Source organism: Priapulus caudatus, unplaced genomic scaffold, assembly GCF_000485595.1.
Source record: "Priapulus caudatus unplaced genomic scaffold, Priapulus_caudatus-5.0.1 Scaffold197, whole genome shotgun sequence".
NCBI classification, from domain to species: domain Eukaryota; kingdom Metazoa; phylum Priapulida; class Priapulimorpha; order Priapulimorphida; family Priapulidae; genus Priapulus; species Priapulus caudatus.
This window is the reverse complement of record NW_014577258.1, coordinates 614,556-633,303: the sequence shown is the minus strand read 5'-3', so window position 1 is coordinate 633,303 and position 18,748 is coordinate 614,556. Positions and strand designations below refer to the sequence as shown.

At 44.6% G+C, this 18,748-nt stretch overlaps 1 protein-coding gene across 1 annotated transcript; it reads right to left on the bottom strand.

Moving 5' to 3' along the window:
* Positions 1 to 51: 51 nt before the first annotated feature.
* LOC106807131 (tetratricopeptide repeat protein 17-like) lies at positions 52 to 17,205 on the bottom strand. The gene is made up of 22 exons (XM_014809394.1): positions 17,086 to 17,205; positions 12,452 to 12,711; positions 11,436 to 11,544; positions 10,958 to 11,184; positions 10,594 to 10,741; positions 9,725 to 9,873; positions 9,287 to 9,453; positions 8,965 to 9,092; positions 8,577 to 8,776; positions 7,934 to 8,105; positions 7,004 to 7,081; positions 5,773 to 6,009; positions 5,358 to 5,513; positions 4,833 to 5,031; positions 3,459 to 3,702; positions 2,997 to 3,030; positions 2,823 to 2,966; positions 2,357 to 2,492; positions 1,891 to 2,026; positions 1,345 to 1,582; positions 816 to 935; positions 52 to 303 (listed from the first exon to the last, which is right to left on the bottom strand). The coding sequence occupies exons 1-22, from the start codon at positions 17,197 to 17,199 to the stop codon at positions 52 to 54; spliced, it is 3,648 nt and encodes a 1,215-aa protein (XP_014664880.1). The 5' UTR covers positions 17,200 to 17,205.
* Between the last annotated feature and the right edge of the window lie 1,543 nt (positions 17,206 to 18,748).

Here is an 18,748-nt window from a genome sequence, read left to right as displayed (position 1 = left end):
CCCTATGAAGCACGTAGACCTACCTTCACCACGAAGCACGTAGACCTACCTTCACCACGAAGCACGTAGACCTACCTTCGCGGCGACCCCCTCCCCCCACGAAGCACGTAGAGCTACCTTTGCTGCAACCCCCTCCCCCCACGAAGCACGTAGACCTACCTTCGCGGCGAGCACGTTGGCCATCGTGAAGTGGATGACGACGAGGTTTGGCGCGATGTCGAGCGCCATGTTGTTGACGATGATCGCGTCGTTGTAGAGCCGCGAGCGATGAAGCACGTTCGCCAGACTCACGAGAGCAATGTCCTGCAAGCGGTCGCCACGGCAACGCGATGGTGAGTCGCGCGCAACGAAATTTCGGCAAATTTACGGCGTGTGGGAAGAAGACAGGAGATGGAGAGGGAGCAACGGGAGTGAGTAGGTAGCTCAGTGGTTTACAAACAACAAGGTGCGGGAATGCACCCGGTCTTAAGAAACAAGCCTGAGAACTCACGCCAGTCCTGATTTCGAAATATTGGATTTCTTACTCCACAACCTATAGTAAAATTCGTTCCCGTTTTGAGGCACACATTCCATTTTCCGTATATATATATTTTATATATATATTTTATATAGATAAATTTATCTTATCTCTTCATGGGTGTCCGTGTGTTTTTACTTATCATTTATATATATATATATATATATATATATATATATATATATAAAATAGTTTTTCCTTCCTATAAACATGGGGACTGGGAAACAGTTACCTATTTACATCATAAACGTTGGGGGGGAAACACTGGTGCGACCGAGGCCGCATGAGAGTTCCGTACCTTCGTGTGTCTCGGTGCATGGTGCAGGGCCTGCCTCAGACAATCTATGGCTTCGGTTGCGCGACCCTGCACCCTCCAGTAGAGCGCCGCCAGCGTCTGCAGTACCCACGATGTCTCATTCTGCAAGAAACCATGACAGTACTCATTTTCACTCTCGTAACACGTTCATATCGCCAACTCGTGCCCTACGCTAGAAGCCTTCTCGTATGATGCTGGAACAGCGGAAGCAGGAGTTTTATCGAGTCACATCCTAGGCTAACCATCTTCACACTGCAACTTCGACTGCAGAAGTGCAATTTTGGAAAACGAGCCCGCTGTTCCCGCGAACCCAGCAGTGCCACTTCAAGCACGAATATATAAGACAAGCTACTACATACTTGAGAGAGAGAGAGAGAGAGAGAGAGAGAGAGAGAGAGAGAGAAGACAGACAGATAGACAGACAGAGGGAAAGAGTTCTTCTACCACCCACCCACCCAACGATCGCACCATCGCATGAAGAACACGCAAGCCTAACTACTACTACTACTACCTTCTGCAGCGCGAGTGCGATGTGCGTCGCCACGGTGCCCATGCTCTCCTGCCTGCCTCCCAGCATCTGCAGCACTTCCTTCAGACCGAGCTCGTGGCTGTAGGCGAGCTGTGCGCGGCCGGAGATGCCGCTCAGGTGGTCGAACATGAGCGCGCTGTGTGGGACGGTCATCCTGCACAGCGGCTGCTGAGGGGTCACGTCACCTATGTCCTCCGCAAAATCGACGTGGTCGTGTATGCTGAAAAAAACCACCAATCGCACGCGGCGTGTGACGTCGCGTGTATGCTGAAAAACCCACCAATGACACACGGCATGTGACGTCGTGTATGCTGAAAAAAACCACCAATCGCACGCGGCATGTGACGTCGCGTATATGCTGAAAAACCACCAATCACAACCCTGCATATGTTGCCATGTACGATGTATGTGGCAAAACCACCAATCACAAGCATCATGCGTCTGGAACTGGAGAGAGCCACTACTACACATCTGCTATTCGCTTGCGATTCCCGCCCTCCCCACTTCTAGAAGTGTCTCGCTACCTACTTGATGTTTTTAGTTGAGACGGACAGCCAGGTGCTTGCAAACTTCTTGATGTTCACCTGTTTCAGCTTGCTACAGTCGGACGGACGCGTCGTCCACATTGCCACCTCCGCGCTGATGTCCGGCTCAAAAAGATGCTCTGAGAATGCAAAGAACGTACTGACAGATATCAGGATATTGTGTCATCGCAGTAAAGAGCGACAGTAAATCGCATAATGGCACTAGCATATATTACGTTAATTGTATTATATATATATATATACATATATATACATATATACATACATATATATGTTTGTATATGTATATATACATATATATATATAGATAGATAGATATACATATATAGATGTCTATTTAAGCGACCTAAATTAGATACATTCGTTCGTTTTGGTGAATTCTATCACATCTAAATATAATAATAACACTAAAATCGGACGTATTTGTCCACGACGCGAGTGCAGACTACCTGGGAGGTCGTCGTCGCGCACGCCCGGCATGCGTGCGGGCGCGTAGTCGCGTGAGCTCGGCTCCTTCGGCGGTTCGAGATGCAGCAAGCCGTCCGACTCCACTGCTGCCCTCTGCAGGATGCCGACCGGCGCTGGCTGTCAACAACAGAGCAGACAACACCGGCTTAGATGAAAGCGGTAGCTTGGAATGCGTATGGGATTCTTTTGCGAACAACGTGTTGGCTACTCGGCACGTCAACAGCACACAGACTATAGCACATAGCTGTCGTTTTGATCTAGCATAGCACATAGCACAAAGACAGCAACAGTACATAGACGTGCATAGTGTGGGACGTTATAGCAGTGTTTGGTCAGATGCTATCACGCCTGAATATAAGGGTAATAAGGGAAACCCCCAAACGTATCCTTTATAGACAGATGTCCATTTGCTAGAGATGCCCTATCACGCTGGTGGCTGGATGTTACCTGTATCGGCTCAGTCAGCATCTCCTCGTTAACCGGACTTTCTGACGTGTAGGCCCGAGGAACGCCCTCCTCTCCTTCCTCCTCTTCCTCCACTTCCTCCTCCCCTTCCACATCCTCCTCCTGGACGGAGGCATCAACTCTCTTCTTCTCTTCGTTTTGATCCTCCTCCTCGTCATCATCATCATCATCATCATCATCATCCAGGGACCTGTAGGGATCAAGACATCTTAATTAGACTAACACAGTTCATCTGCTCGTACTTTCCTTAAGCAGGCCACAGTATGTGCTCACAGTATTGGGCAACACACCAAGCAATACTATGTACCAAACTGTATTTCAACTGAATGCCTGGTCTAGCACTAAATGGCGTGACTCTAGCCAATCAGTATTAGCAATTAGCAACAGCGGCACTCTGAAAATATTGCTGAGCAACGAAGCACAGCAAAATCGGCAATTTGACCACCCCGACCACCCTGGCAACAATATCCAAGGGGCGTGGCTATCTCGCTCTGACAGACAGCCGAATCGGTACCGAGTAAACCTCTGTCTAGTCTAACTCTTAACTGTTTACCCGATCACCTCTCTGTATTCTAACTCTTAACACGTGACTGTGTAACCTCACTGTAATCAACCTACTCTGCAGCACTGATGTCGACGGCTAGCGATACATCGCTGGCCTCATACTCGTCTGCATGGCCGAGTCGGTCGTCGTGGCCAACACTCGTCGTCGGCGTAGCAGCCGTCGTCGTCGTGTCGACGCGTTTGGCCGGGGTCACGGCGCACACGCTGAGGTCCTGCTTGTACAATGCGCGGCACAGCTGCTGCCGCGGCAGCACGCTCGACTCCATGCTCGAACAGCCGTCTGAAATTCGAAGAGCGTCTGCGAAAACAAGCGACGTCGATCGACGTGCAGACGTGACTCGGACCAAGGAGCTAAATATAGCAAGGAGAGGAAGCGCCGCCATATCTGGCCCAAATTTGGGTTCGGCAGAGACCCTAGAACAGATTAGTGTTCTATTGTCTCTGGGTTCGGTCTGCACAGCCGTTTCAGCTGATTATGGTCCATAGATGGCGCCCTTGAGGCGAAAAGCACACAGCCAATCCGCTTCCTCTCCTTGTTATATTTAACTCCTTGACTCGGACGGCTATTGGATACCATCCCCCCTCCGCCTCAACCCGTCCGCCGACAGCAATCCAGTCAGGGTGTTAGCAGGAAAAATAATCAGGGATCGAGTCTCACCATCTGAGCGAAGTGAGGATGCTGCGGGCGGTAAGCGCCCTAGGAGGGAGGTCTTCACTTTAAAATTGAGGAAATTTAGTCTGAAATGCCAAAAAGACAGGAATCCGATATGATTCTATATTCTTATAAGCACTGTTGTCAGTTATACAAGGTGTGTAATATATAAAATTGGGCCGCCCTCATGCCGTCTCTATCAAATTTCATCTGTCTCATCCAAGAACAGGCCGGCCAAAAGACGGGTAGACGGGTTTCTGGCTAACACACTGATTCCAGTGGATTGTCGAGCACAGTTCGAAGTGGATCGAGGCTGGGCATAGTCTAGCAGGCTGCCTGCCGATCCACAAGGCACTCGTCTGGCGCGCCCAAAAACACATGTGGCTACTCGGCAACGAAATCCATAAACATTCGATAAAACTCGACGAAAATTTGTAGGAATCAGACCAAGAAAATGTGAAGGCAACGAACTTGAAAGGTTATGACGTCATGCTTTGCGTTTTCAGTGTACACACGAAGTCTAAGCTAACTCTAACACGTCACCCCATACTAATTTTAAGCTAAATGTAAACGATTTCGAACACGTTAACCCCATCTAGTTTTAAGCCAAGTCTAAACCAATTCTGACAAGTCACCTCAGTTAATTCTAAGCCAGTTCTAAGCGAATTCTAACACCCCTCTTACTGAACTCCATTAACCTACCCTCTCAAGTAACCTACTGTAATTCTAAGCTGATTCTAAGCATGTCTCTTACCAAACTCTAACATGTCTCTTACCAAACTCTAACAGGTCGCCGGCGGGAGATCCCAGCAGGGAGCAGCACTCTTCCTGCAGCGACTGCCGCAGCGCGCAGTGCTCCACACCACCGAGGCTCACGCAAACAAAGCCGTTGATGATGCTGCTGAATGTGCCAGCCTCCTCCTCCTCCGGCACATCATCAGCCATGCTGAAGCCCTCTGCTTCATCCCTCTGTCGCTGCAGCAAGGTATAAAGGAAATTGCTGTTACAACAGATGCAAGGATGGATCAATGATCAATGACGACGACAGTAGAAGAAACAGCGACAACTGCAATGGCGACAAAAACAAGAACAACGACAACAACCAAATGAGAATAGGGGTAGCAAAACCAGTAACAAGAACAGTAGCAGCAATGACACAAATAACAACAACAATGACAGCAACAACAATAACAACAACAACAACAACAACAACAGCAACAACAACAACAACAACAGACTAATCCGAACAACAACCATTGGCGACTGAACCATCGAGTAACTGGCGCCCTCTAGCTACGAACCATGTGAAAGCGTTCGTAGCACCGGATCGCTCGGAGCGTCTGCTGAGCGGCAGCAAGGTCGGGATCTTGCCGCAGTGCCACCTGGTGGTAGCTGGCCGCACCAGACATGTTCCCTTGAAGCGCTAGCATGTTCCCGAAAAGGTAGTTGGTTACTGGCTGGAAAGATACGGCGATCAAAACAATCTGTAATCAATCGCAATTATTGCAATCCATGCCAACAGTGAACACACAGCGAGCCGCACAGTGAACACAAATTCTACGTACATTCTCACTGCTCAGGTACATGCTAGACGAAACACGCTGACCCAACGATCGAATCGGAATCAATAACCGATTCACGACCACACCACAATCGCGAGCGGTGCAATCACGCGAGCGGCGACGCCAGGTAGCGCCCACTGGTGGTGGTACCCACCTCGTAGGGGTTCACGGCAAGCGAGACAGAGAGCAGCTTGGCGGCCATGTTTGGGCTCGGCGGCCGCGCGACCGCTCGCAGCGTCAGCGCCGCCATGTTTGTGTACGGCACGTCGGCGTAGTGGTTGGGCACAAGGCGGACACTGCGCTGGTAGCACGCCGCGCTCTGCCTGCCGTCGCCTGCAGCATGCCAGTAGAGTCCCGCCAGGTTGTAGAGTAGCCACGGTGCACCTAGCTCCTGTAACCGCAAGCAGCCAGTCAACGCGTGTGAACAGCACAGTGCAAACTCGCAACAATGATAAGAAACGAACTTATTCTTGACATTAGTCCTAACATGAACTTTTCCCCATAGACTAGACCTCCATACACTGTGTATGAGAAACTCGTAACTTGTTTCTTTTAATGGTCTCTGACACAATTTGGTTGAATAAAAGACGTGGAATTTTTATACTATTTAATTTCCGTTGCAAAGGTGAAATGCGGGACTGTTGACCACATGGAGATGCTAATGTTTTGTAACTACAGGTAGGTCCAATTTTTACGACAGGGTTAGGTTCCAGTAAAACAGGGTCGTAAAATGAAAAGTCGTAAAACAAGACTAATCCTCCCACAATGCACCACAAAAAATAAACAATGCACCACAAAAAATAAAACAAGCACATATTGTGTGTCAAACTGCATGCAGTGCCCCCTTCGTACAACTCAGGATACCACTGCCGCAAGGCTAGCACTATTTTTAAAGTGGGCGGAGCTCCAGAAAAATCCAGCGAATGGCGATTTGTAAACAGCGTATGATTTGATAGCTCGGTAAATGGGCGCACAACCCGCGCACTATTTCTTATCACTATTTCATCAAATTTTTCATGAAATAATGGTCTGATTTTTAATATCTTTGCAACTTTTATTAGTACAAATCTTATTACATAGGATACGAGTAACCTGGCCGCTGTAAAACTTGTGGTAAAAAAGCGTTAGAATATTCTCACGGAAATCTACTTGTGGCAGTGGTGAATTGACCCAGAGCAAGAGCGCCATCTGTCGTAGAGTTTGATCGTGTGTTTGGACTCACAGGCGTTGCTGCGATGTGTTATTGAGTTGAGATTTTTTTGTTATTTTTTTGTTTTATTTTTCAGGTCATTTTGATAAGGTCGTTAATGTGAAAAGTCGTAAAATGGACCATCATAAAACGGGACCTACCTGAATTACTTACTACTAGTTGCTACTTAGCGTACCTGCTTGAGGGCGGAGAGTATCCGCTGGCCTACCTCCTCCAGATTTGCGTTTCCATCATTGACGTAACCAAGGAGAAACTGCAAGTGAAGAAACACAAACATAGTCGTTGGAGGATGCTCTGATAACTTAATCAAAGTGGATCAAATGCGTGAAAAATTTATGAACCCAGACAGTTTGCTTCTCGTGTGGCATAAGTGTATTAGTTCACAAAGAGCCGACTGCCATGACACCACGACGACAGATATGTCTCAATATTCAGTGTACATGCGGAGGGACAAGCCTTTTTGTCTTTATAGTGGCGCCACTACAAAATTCAGAAAATAAGCGCTTTACTGCCTCTAGAAGACCTCCCATGTCGACCATAGCCACGGAGATGTTATCTAAACACCAACAGTATACCCACAGACCCTAGCTGTTTGCAGAATCACCCATTCCCACCCCCCAGCGCATGCTTCCGTATAATGTCTGCGTGCACTTTAGTGGTGTTCCGATTAATCGAATTCGTCGATCATTACTCGTTTGGGCTGCCGAGTTGATTAATCGAGTAGAAAATCTGACAACCGACGAACTTTTCTTCTTCTTTTTTTTTATTGAATTTGATGAGCAGTTATGTTGCAATGCCCTTTAGAGTGTTACCCATCCGTAACCCTAACAGTATCCTTAATTTACTTACCATTAAATACTAGCTACACATACAATCATGCCAACAGTATCCTTAATTTACTTACCATTAAATACTAGCTACACATACCATAATGTCAGAATGTCAATATTCCTTCGCAATACACCGGTTGTATCGACGATGACGCGGCGTCACCGCGACGTCGCCGCAATCTAAAATGATCGATGATTAATCGATCATCGGTCGTTTTGTAAAACCGACGATCGATCATAAAATTTGGACCGATCTCCAACACTAGTGCACTTACTCGCTTTAGCCGTTGCTCAGGCGCCACCTTTGACATCTCGAGCAGGGAACCGAAGTCTGGCAGGTGATCGGCCGACTCGCCCTTCATGATATCACAGTGCGGCGGGAACCAAGGCAAGGCGTGCTGCGCACCGGCCGCCAACCCCTGCGCCTCGCCTAGCAGTGCTCTCACGCTGCGACGCAGAAATTCAAATCAGGGGTTGTCGAGAAAATCGTTAACGGTTACGACCATCACAAGTCCTAGCTGCGACGCCGTAACACTTCGCGGAAAAAAGTAGTGATATCCTTGACATTGCTTCTTAATCATTCACTGTGGTTCAGGCAAAGGGACCCATGTGGAGTGGTATGACGAGCAAAGGCGACATTGTCATTGGAACAACATAAGCACAACCCTTTGCTTTCGTTGCACAACATCAGTACTCGAGTAGATCTGACAGAAAATCTGCTGTCTTCGCACACGAATGATGAGATTAAGAGGATGCTGACCAAAAGTCGTCGGCACACATTTAAATGTAGATGCGAAAGCACAGAGTTTGGAACTCGAAATTCTCCGTAACACACCGGCTGTCGAGAAGAAAATGAGTTTCGCAGGAATGCTGTTTTGACCGGCGGAATAAAGGTGCTGGCAGACGAATATCACTCACTCGAAGCCTTTGTTCTCCGCAGGCAGAAACTCTGCCGGAAATTCCTTGGCCTGCGGAAAATTTCGCACGTGAGTCGCGCAGTCCTCCTGGCTCGGCCAATCGGGATCGTCGAAAGGCGACGGCTGCGTGTTCTCCTCTGTGTATAGAGGATCTGCCGTGGGCTTGCTGTGGTTGCCACGCTGCTTCCCTGGGGGCGGCTCCTTAATGACGCATAATTAATTACATTAATTAATTACTCTGTCGCCAAATTGCAACCTCACACGTGCAGTGGCGACATTTGCAAATGTGGTCAGAACTGACATTCGACAACGAATGTCCAGGTAAAACAAAATGCTAGTTGGAGTGTCTTTAATATCCTTGCATAAGTTGAATGCCAGGGTCAGCTCACCTTCTCAGTCGTGGCTGTAGCTCTGGTCTTCCTGACAGCATGAAGGCTCTTGGTATCCAGGGTACAGCTGATCAGCACGTGCCCATTCTCTTTTATTTGCTTCCTGCACCCTGTCTGCTCATCCCCCGCTGCAAATATGATGCGTGCATGGGTTTCATCGAAAGCTGCTATGGGAGGTCTAGCTGTTATCTACTCCAGTCTTATGCACCAGTGTCTGATGCTTACTGATATATTTCTCTATTGTTTATAGGTTGTGAACAGTTTTATACCAATATTGATACGATTCTATGTTACGAGGGCTATCGTATTGAGAGTCACTCACACTGCTGACTCCAGTGCTCTTTGGCTTTGAACTTTTCATAAAACACCTTCTTCCTGGAGATGGCGTCTGGTTTTTCTCTCACCAGGAGGAGCCTCTGTTGTTGTTTCATCCACTTCTCATGCTTTGTCTGGTATTCTTTTAGCTCTTCCAGCGTGCGCTGAAGAGACCTGTACAGAAACGAGTCAAGATTTAGAGATTATTCTAACCCTGGTTTAAAATCCGTCTATCTGCCATTATTTACCCTGTTCTTTTTCGCATTCTCCATCTACAGATTTTGCAAAACAGATCCTGAGATTTAAAACATCAGCAGAGAAATGTCAGACAGCTTCGAAATACTGGTGAGGTATGTTGGTATAGCTGGCAGCTAAGAAATAACTTCACAAAAAACTGTGAATGTGGGGCAAAGACTATAGAGTGTAACGGTCTGTGCTGGATTACTTGTGCTGCTCTTCCAGTGCCATCTCCAGCTTGCTATGACAGAGGACAGCATGGCTTCTCTTCCATGCTTCCTCTGCCTCCTCAAAGTCTGGCTGAATGTTCACAGTGTGTTCAAAGTGTAGCACTGAGCTGTTGTAGTCGCCAAGCACCTGCAACCGTATTTAATATACCAACATCACAATCACAACGGATTTACCACTACCTAGAACGTAGCTGCCGTCGTTGGCTAGGCTCAGCTAGTAACTTCAGTTTACTTAGAAGACCAATCTCACAGGAACATATAGCATTTATTCACTAACGTACGACTGTGACGACGAAGAGTTTTACCACCGCGCAACACACGGCATTCATCTTGGGTTATTGCACCAGGGAGAAATACTCATTTTACATACCAGAGTAATCCATCTGTTTATTTTTTATTTATTTTATTTTTTTATTTTTATGTTTTGGGTTAGGGTTAGATTAGGATTAGGGTTAGGGTTAGGGTTAGGGTTAGGGTTAGGGTTAGGGTTCACAATGCGTGTGTACACATGTGTATTATGGACCCGAGCGATCCCGAAGTTGTGCCCTACTACCGTTCGGCTATTTCCGGAAAAATTAGTTTTTCTCCCCGATACACAATTCTTCATCTTGGGTCACAAACCTCCGCTAGGTGGACATGATCGATTAGGCACCATAACCATCATCATTACCATCATCAGCATGCCATCAATATTAAAACCATCACTATCATCACTATCATCATTATCATCACCACTGTTACCGTGAGTGAGCCTTCAGACCTGTTGTAGGTAGGCTGCAGCAGTGCGAGCGACGTAAACTGAACGGGCGCGAGCAGAGAAGCGAGGGTGCGAGACGCTGGCACTTACCGCGTACACGTTACCCAACGTGAAGTGATTCACCATGAGCTCAGGAGCGACGTCCAGCGAAACCTTGAGCACCACTAGCGCCTCCTGCGAGTGCTGCGCGCGGTGCAGCACGTTTGCGAGATTCACCAGCGCAAAGTCGGTGTGCTCTCTGAAAGCACAAATGGTCGTCACGTCCGAGGACAAAAGCAAGAACGCAAGAAAAAGTGTCGCTTTAATTCCCATGGAGAAATATTTACCCGCGTAAGCACCTTTCACGGCTTTTTCAGATGGCGTACCGACGTTTCCGTGGCATACTCACAGAGCAGATTACACCAGACACTTCCGACTTCGAATATGAAAATTGCGACCGAACGATTTATTTTACCTTGGTGCAAAGTGTAGTGCCCGTCGAATGCACTCAATTGCCTGGTAAGCTTCGCCCTTCATCCTCCAGTAGAAGGAAGCCATGTTGAAGAACAGCCACGATTTCCGATTGTTCCTCATACTGGGGTAGAGGTGGCGCCCCCATGTGTCAACGTCGACGCCTTCCAGTATGGCGCTCTCGAGTCCCTTCTCTGGCATTGCTCTCAGCTTCCTACGTTCTTGCATGACCTTTTGTACAAAAGCACAGCAGCATATAGTTAGATCTGTTTAGCTTTTTACTTTCTTGCACCGCCATCAGATAGGAAAGCACGGTGCAATGATTCATTAGATCAATGGAGAGCATTGTTTTTTATTATTGTTATTTAATATTACATTGTATGTTATTATTTATTGTTTATTTTACAATACAAATGTCTAACAGTTTAAAGTCAAATCTTGCATGACCACATAGCTTCACGCAACTCTTAGCTTTTACTTACAGGTAGGTGCTCAAAAGCCTTCATGCTGAAAGGAAGATCAATGATGGCAGTGCAGTCTGGCTCGAGCTCTCCTGGCATTTCCGGCATTGTCTTCAGCCAATCACGCATCCTACAACGCATTAGTGGCACATACAGTGAGCCATATCTCACTAAACAGCGAGAATTGCAGATTAAATAACAAACAATAACAAATGTTAAAGTCAAAATAAAGATCGGATTTCATTTAAGACATCACTAACCACACTAGGCCAGCTACGAGTACGGATTTATAAAACTTCTAGGCAATTTTGACCACACCCTCTGACATGCAAGACCTTCGGGATGTAACATCTGTAAGAGCATAGATTTTCAGGTGAGAGTTAAATTTAGGGGATGGGTTAGGAAATATGATTAGAATAAGGGGTAGGGTTATATTTATGGATAGATTAGAGTCACGGTTATAAATCAGGGTAAGGGTTATGGGTAGAGTTACGTTTAGATTAAGGATAAGAAACTCAGATTCACTTTCACTACGAAAACAGTTTGGTTCGATTTCAGTTACAGAGTATATACTGTACTCAATGTGCCACTACACTAAGTGGCAAGCAGAGATGCGCAGTTGTGACTTCTGAACATCGACTAGGCTGATTTATCTGTGAGCATCGGACCAAAATCCAATCAATAGTTTGAAAATCCAGAGACATAACCTCATACATGTCATAACAAATAACATTCAGTCCTAGAGACTATTCAGCAGAAAAAAGAGCCTAAAATTCTAAATATATGAACCTTTTCGAATAACATGAACCTTTTCTAAAAAATATTAACCTTTTCTACTGCAAATTAGACTGTTGATCTGCCAATTTTATCAATGTTAGACCCTCATTTCCTTCGGATTACTCCCTTGGACTACGAACGATCTGTTACAAAGTTAGGACTCCAAATTCTCAAAGCATCGACTGAATTTTTGATCGGACGCCCACAGATACGTCTGCCGAGTTGTTGTTCAGAAGTCACGATCGAGGCGGATCGCTCACTGGTAGCCCTTCTTCTCCAGCGGCAGCACCGTGCTCATGTAGAGGTCAAACTCTGTGAGGGGCTTCCCAGCCAGCAGGCAGTCAAGGTCGCGAGCGTAGAACTTTGCCTCCAGGTCCGTCTCCTTGTCCTCGGTCGCGTCGATCATGTTCTTCTGATTGACGAGGTCGAGCCGGAGCGATTCGACGAGCTCGACCCGCTGCTCTTGCCGTATGAAGCCCATCAGGTCGTAAGGTCGCTGGAGGTCAAAGTCGGACTCGGCCTGCAACAATCACGCGACGTTCACGATGCATGGTGGATGATGGAGCAAACGTTATCTCGTTTGCGTTAATCATCGGAAGCTGTATATTGACGAGATATGGCCTACAGTCAAGCTGACTGAGATCAATTCAAATAATGCCTAGCTAATCCATCGTCACATTAAATGCCCCGATGGATTTCAGCAGGGACAGATTGATTTTACATATTTATTAAGTTAATAATGGTACTTTGGTAATATTAAGAACTTGATGCATCACTTGGTAACCTCTTCAGTGTCACGTGAATTTTCGATGCACAATCCTAGTTTGAGATCATGAAAATCTGTTTTTGTATGTGTGCTAAACTAATCCGGGGTGCTAAGATTGAGCCATTTGCGATATTTAATAGTGTCAGTGATATCTACGTATTGTAAGAATGCACCAGAGTTAAATCTTTTGAACCATGAATCATTGAAATTTGAATGGATTGTGTGGTGTCAACGGAGAACAACTTTTTTATTAAATCATGCTCATAGCCTCCAGGATTCTAGCACCAACAATGGGAGCTTTTAAAAAACAAAATGTCATGCTGCTTGAGTGATCAATTGACTTAGTTTTAATCGGTGAGTTTAGTTCTCATAATTCACATCAAGTAAATTCACGAGCGCGCAGTCGCTGACCAGCCCATACACGAACAATATCATTGACAATAATATTGTCAATAATGAATATTGACAATATTATTGATCGTTAGTGGGTAATATTGAAGGAAAATTTTGACTTGCGCAGTATTCTGACGGAATCAAAACCCAGTAGATATTTATTGAAGGTCGTGCAATATTATTATGTAGTTGGTGGCACATAATCAGAACATTGTGCAATATCTCATTCTGAAGTCATGCAGGCAGCAAAGAGTTATCCTTCTATATTTACACACAATTTGTAAATGTTGACAAATAGTAAGTGTACATGTCACCGTGTATTTCGGTTAAAGGAATAATATGGCCATTAATTATGCAATGTTGACGAATGCTAGAGTAACTGGCACCTTGTGTAGTTAATAAGTACATTACTTATAGCCAAACGCGTATTAGTTTGTCCAATATCACTGCTGGTTACATTACAAACAAGACTTGAAATCGGTTGTTGATATTCATTTACGTGCCATAAATGTCATCCAGGAGTCAAGCGATAAGTCGCCGACGACGTAAACATTTGTGCGGCCCGTATGTTTTGGACGCCAGATGAAATGGAGGTGTCAGCTGTGTAACCACGGCCACGGACTAAACATGGAAACGGAGTAAAACACACGTACTAATCACGGACGCACATAGACAGCCCTGACAAAAAGTTCCTTATCACAAGCGTCCGTGTTTACGAAATCACTGATGATAGCATTGCGTACGGCCGAGCATGCGTGCGAAAATGTCCGGTGCACTATAAATCTATATCACACCCGCTTTGCGTGCAGCGGTTTGAAAGTGAAACTGTAAACTGTAAACATTTCTTGGACTGTGGATTTCAATTAGACATTTCTTAGTAACCAGCAGTGATATTGGACAAACTAATACGCGTTTGGCTATAAGGTAATGTACTTATTAACTACACAAGGTGCCAGTTACTCTAGCATTCGTCAACATTGCATAATCAATGGCCATATTATTCCTTTAAATTGAGGGCCGTCTGAACAATGTAATGAATCTGATAAATCTGATCAATCTTGATCAATCTGAGACGATTTTGGCACCTAAACAGTTATGCCATTATGTTCACCCAACATTATTTATCAGGGTTTCTTCTACATAGGAAGCACTGCGGTGCACCGCCGTTGTCAAATTTAACAACGCCGTTGTGAAAATGTTCCTGTATTTGCCTGCCATTTTCAAAATAGTGTCAATCCAAAAATAAATACCGTATATGATCGCGTAATAACCGCGGGCGCCTATAAGCCGCACCTCAATTTGAACCGGGTAAACAAGTATTGCGCCTAGTATATTTCCCCTCACGGTATGGCGCACTTATAAACCGCAGAGCAAATACAGGGTTGAAATCTGAGGCCAAATTTGCGGTTATTACGCGAGTATATACGGTAGATCACCACGTGCTTCTGACTATATACATGGAAAATCGTAATGAAATTCACAGCAATGTTTCTTTTTGCGTGCCGGCACACTCCTGTGTCATTCCTGATTGCAGCTTTTTCCTCGATTCCAGGAAAGTTTTGCTGTCGCTCCCTCATACCAGCGGTGCCCACCCCTACATATTACAGCAATAAGCATACCCACGCGACTCTAAGTTTAACAATCAGTGCATTCGCCCCCACCCCCGTACTTCAATCAATGCCGCCCCAGCCAGCAAGCACGAGCCACGATGTGCACAGCCACAGACCTGGGTAACAGCTAGAGATGTCGCGGGCTGCTATTTTTCTTTTCTTTTTCTTTTGCGTGAATGCGTGAGAATGCGTAGGGCATGCGGGAGTGCGGGAGAATGGGTCCAGATGCGTGCGTGAGTCTCCCGCGAAATGCATGAGACTTGGTAGGTCTGCTAACAGAGTAAGATATAAACTAAAAGGTGAAATTTTATTTTCGGGGTGCCTCAAATGCAGTCTAAGAGATTCAAATTTTTGAAATTTTGCTGGGGGAGACCCCCAGAACCCACCTCTACCTCTCTCCCCCCGCGTCTGCCTGCAGAATCCACATTCGTGCCTACTGCATCCCTTTGAATCCATCCTGCACGTTTTTTCCCCAAACTGGCCATTAGGCCAAAACAAAATATAGGTGTGGTTACCGTTTTCCGACCGACCCTATTTATTCCCAGCGACCCTAAACATTTTATTGTAAATTTTCTTTAAAATAAAAAAATAAAAATGAAAAAGAAAAAAATGAATTGGACAGTTCCTGCTTCAAAAGGCACAACGCACATCCTTCGGACATGGGGCCCGTTGTCAGAAACATCGTAAAGTTAATGCTGAAGTTAATGCTACGATAACACTTACGACTAATGCTGATGTTGCGAGACTAGCGTTGACAGAAACACATCGCAGCTATCAGAAAACTTACGATAACAGGAACTTCATCACAAGGCTGCTGATTGGATGAGAATCAATCACAAAATGCAAATTCATACACATTTATTGTACATCACAGTAATTTATGCATATTATGATGGCTAACCACATATAAATAATATTTGACGAAAAACGACGTGGTCATGAATTTATTCTGCACAACAAGACAAATTCTCACACTGTAACGCGAGACGCGAGAATCGTGGCAAGCGTGGAAAACCTTTAGAACAAGAGAACAAATGCCATACGCCATTTGTAAATGTATTGTTTTGTTTTATTAGCGCTAGATAATTAATGATTTTGACGTGTTTTTCAAGAAAAACACACATTTTATTCATTATTATAAAATATAATATCACTATAATTGTAATTCGTAGTGTAAATGTGTTATTTTCAACTTAATATTAAAGTTACGAGAGGGTCTGGGCTCTCGTAATGTTATGAGGATATTTTCGAGGATTTTTCGTTCTCGTAACCTTACGATGTTTCTGTCAACGGTTTACGAGTGGAAGTTAATGGTAAGACTAATGTTGCGACTAATTTTGTTTCTGACAACGGCCCCATGGTTCGTAAATAAAATGTTTCAATAAAATAAAATGTTTTCCCTACCTACCTACCCTATTTTTTTTCGGCATGAAACGGTAACCACACCTATATTTTGTTTTGGCCTTACCGCCGTTGTCTAATTTTCCCTCAGAAGAAACCCTGTTTATAACAGTTATGTTCTCCAAACATGAGCTCTAGTAACTATAGCCCGCGTACAGTTGCCGCAGGGCTATAGAACTTCATATGGCAACTGCATATGAGTTTTATTCTCACAACTTTTAGCCTATAATAACCTGCGGCAACTGTACGCGGGCTATAGTTACTAGAGCTATCCAAACATGAGCCTTTTTTCGCAAGGGCAACCCTAGGATCCATGTCTGTTCACCTTCAGCATCAGAGCACAAATGACGATATTTCACAATAGCAAAATATTATTATTATTGACATGGTGCCGTTGGTGGCCAACAGAATACCAATATTATTGTCAATTACATTGTGCGTGTATGGGCCGCTATACTGACCGATTACTGTTATATATGTGACCATTGTATAGGCTGATAGCGTAAATAAGATTTGAAATGAAATCTGAATTCTACTCTACTACTACTACTAGTACTAGTTCAACAACAACAACAACTTGAACAAGTTCAAGTTGAAGTGGAGGCTGATTCAGTGATTGTCACTGTGATAAAGCTTTATCAAGTTTATCATTATCATAATCAGATCATCGTTAGATTTGTTATTTAGATTTAAGGGAATCGCGTCAATCACTTGCGTATCACACCTGAGCTTTGATGAGACCATCTTCTGTCACAACCCAGTGCGAATATGCATGTGAAGTATTTGCATTTAATATGCAACAAATGCCAACAAATACAAACACTTCACACCACGCCATACTTCTTTATATGCTGCTGAGCCGGTCACTGGGCTAATCGGTAGTTGCGCTTTCACCCGGTGACACGGGTTTCGTGTTTAGCATTCCCAATTAGAGAAAGTAATTGGCAAGGCATTACTTAAGTAATACTCAAGGCATTATCAATTAGAGAAAGTTAATTAATTAATGCTAACTTGTAGACAGAATTTCCTTATCTACAGGATTTCCCCGCACATTCCAAGAGAATCTGTGCCTTGTGAAATACAACAGAGGGACCCCAAGATACAAGATACAAGATTCCCGTCTATACTATAGCATATGGTAAAATCAATTCTTATTTTGTTTGAATAATGCATTTAAAGAAGAGACGACATACTGACGTATAGTTTTCAAATGAGAAGAGAAGATGCGGAGGGGGGAGTGTGGGAAGGAGAGGTGGTGAAGAATTAATCAAGAGACGAAGGGGGAAAGAGGGATGGGATGGTAGATGACCAAGTGGCAGAGGCGGTACCGCCACGAGGTAAGTGGATTGGGAGAGAAATGAAGGGTGGATAGAGAAGGCATAGAGAGATGGGAGAGAGGGGCAGACCGAGAGAGGAGGGGAGAGAAGAGAAAGGGAGAGGGCGACAGCAAGAATGAACGTTGTCTATGCCAATGACTCACTCGATCAATGTGTAATTGCAAGACATAATGCGCATTTAATTTTTTTACCACCATATGCATGCTATGCCTTTGTTAATTCAGTCATGTTTTCACATAAGGGAAGCGCTGTAGATGAAGACTGGGGAAAGAAAGAAATTAAAGAAGAGGTTCAGGGATGAGTAGGAGTAGGGGACGAGGAGGACAAGTGTTAATTAGATAACGAACTGAAAAGAGAATGGAACGGTGCGAGTTGAGAAAGACAAGGTAAATTAAAGTGGTGGACGGGAAACGTAAAAGAGTGAGTAAATAAATGGGTGCGGTGGGGGATCGAGGGAGTCATATTATTATAACCAGGCCATTAACAGCGTCGTAAAATCCATTAACAGCTCGATGAAAGTGTCGTAACACGTCATTCAACTACATTTTCCCACAGCATTTGCAATGTGAATGTGAAGTAAACTATATATTAATTAGCATCTACAGCATTAATTCTTTTCATTACGACACCTTATTTATTACCAAAATAATGGCTAAAACGATAATACAGAAATAATACATTATTAAAAAAATTATATGATGCTATAGCAAGCGCAGCATCTATGGTATGATCGTTTTTTTACTAGACATAAGGGCAATATACAGTTATACAATGTTCACCCGATTCATAATGCAAAAGACAAGAGTGTCAGGTACTCCACTTCTTAGAGCTTAAGAAGATGTGAATACAAAATGAGTATCTTAATCACACAGGCAGCTAAAACGTTAGACAGCTGATCAAGGTACGTGTTTTACAATGAACCCATGTATGCTTCATTTATCTCCAGTCAAAAATGCTATTTCGATAATACGTACGTACATCACATACCACACGAAATGACATGATTTCCTCAAGCTATAACGGGAAAACTTCTCCATGGCTTTTTCGTTT

Coding starts and splice junctions, on each gene's coding strand:
- LOC106807131 (XM_014809394.1), bottom strand. CDS start 17,199: ATGGCGTGGTGTGAAGTGTTTGTATTTGTTGGCATTTGTTGCATATTA. Junction 2,027..2,356: donor GCGCGACGACGACCTCCCAG/GTAGTCTGCACT, acceptor TTGCATTCTCAG/AGCATCTTTTTGAGCCGGAC. Junction 936..1,344: donor TCGCACTCGCGCTGCAGAAG/GTAGTAGTAGTA, acceptor GGTTTCTTGCAG/AATGAGACATCGTGGGTACT.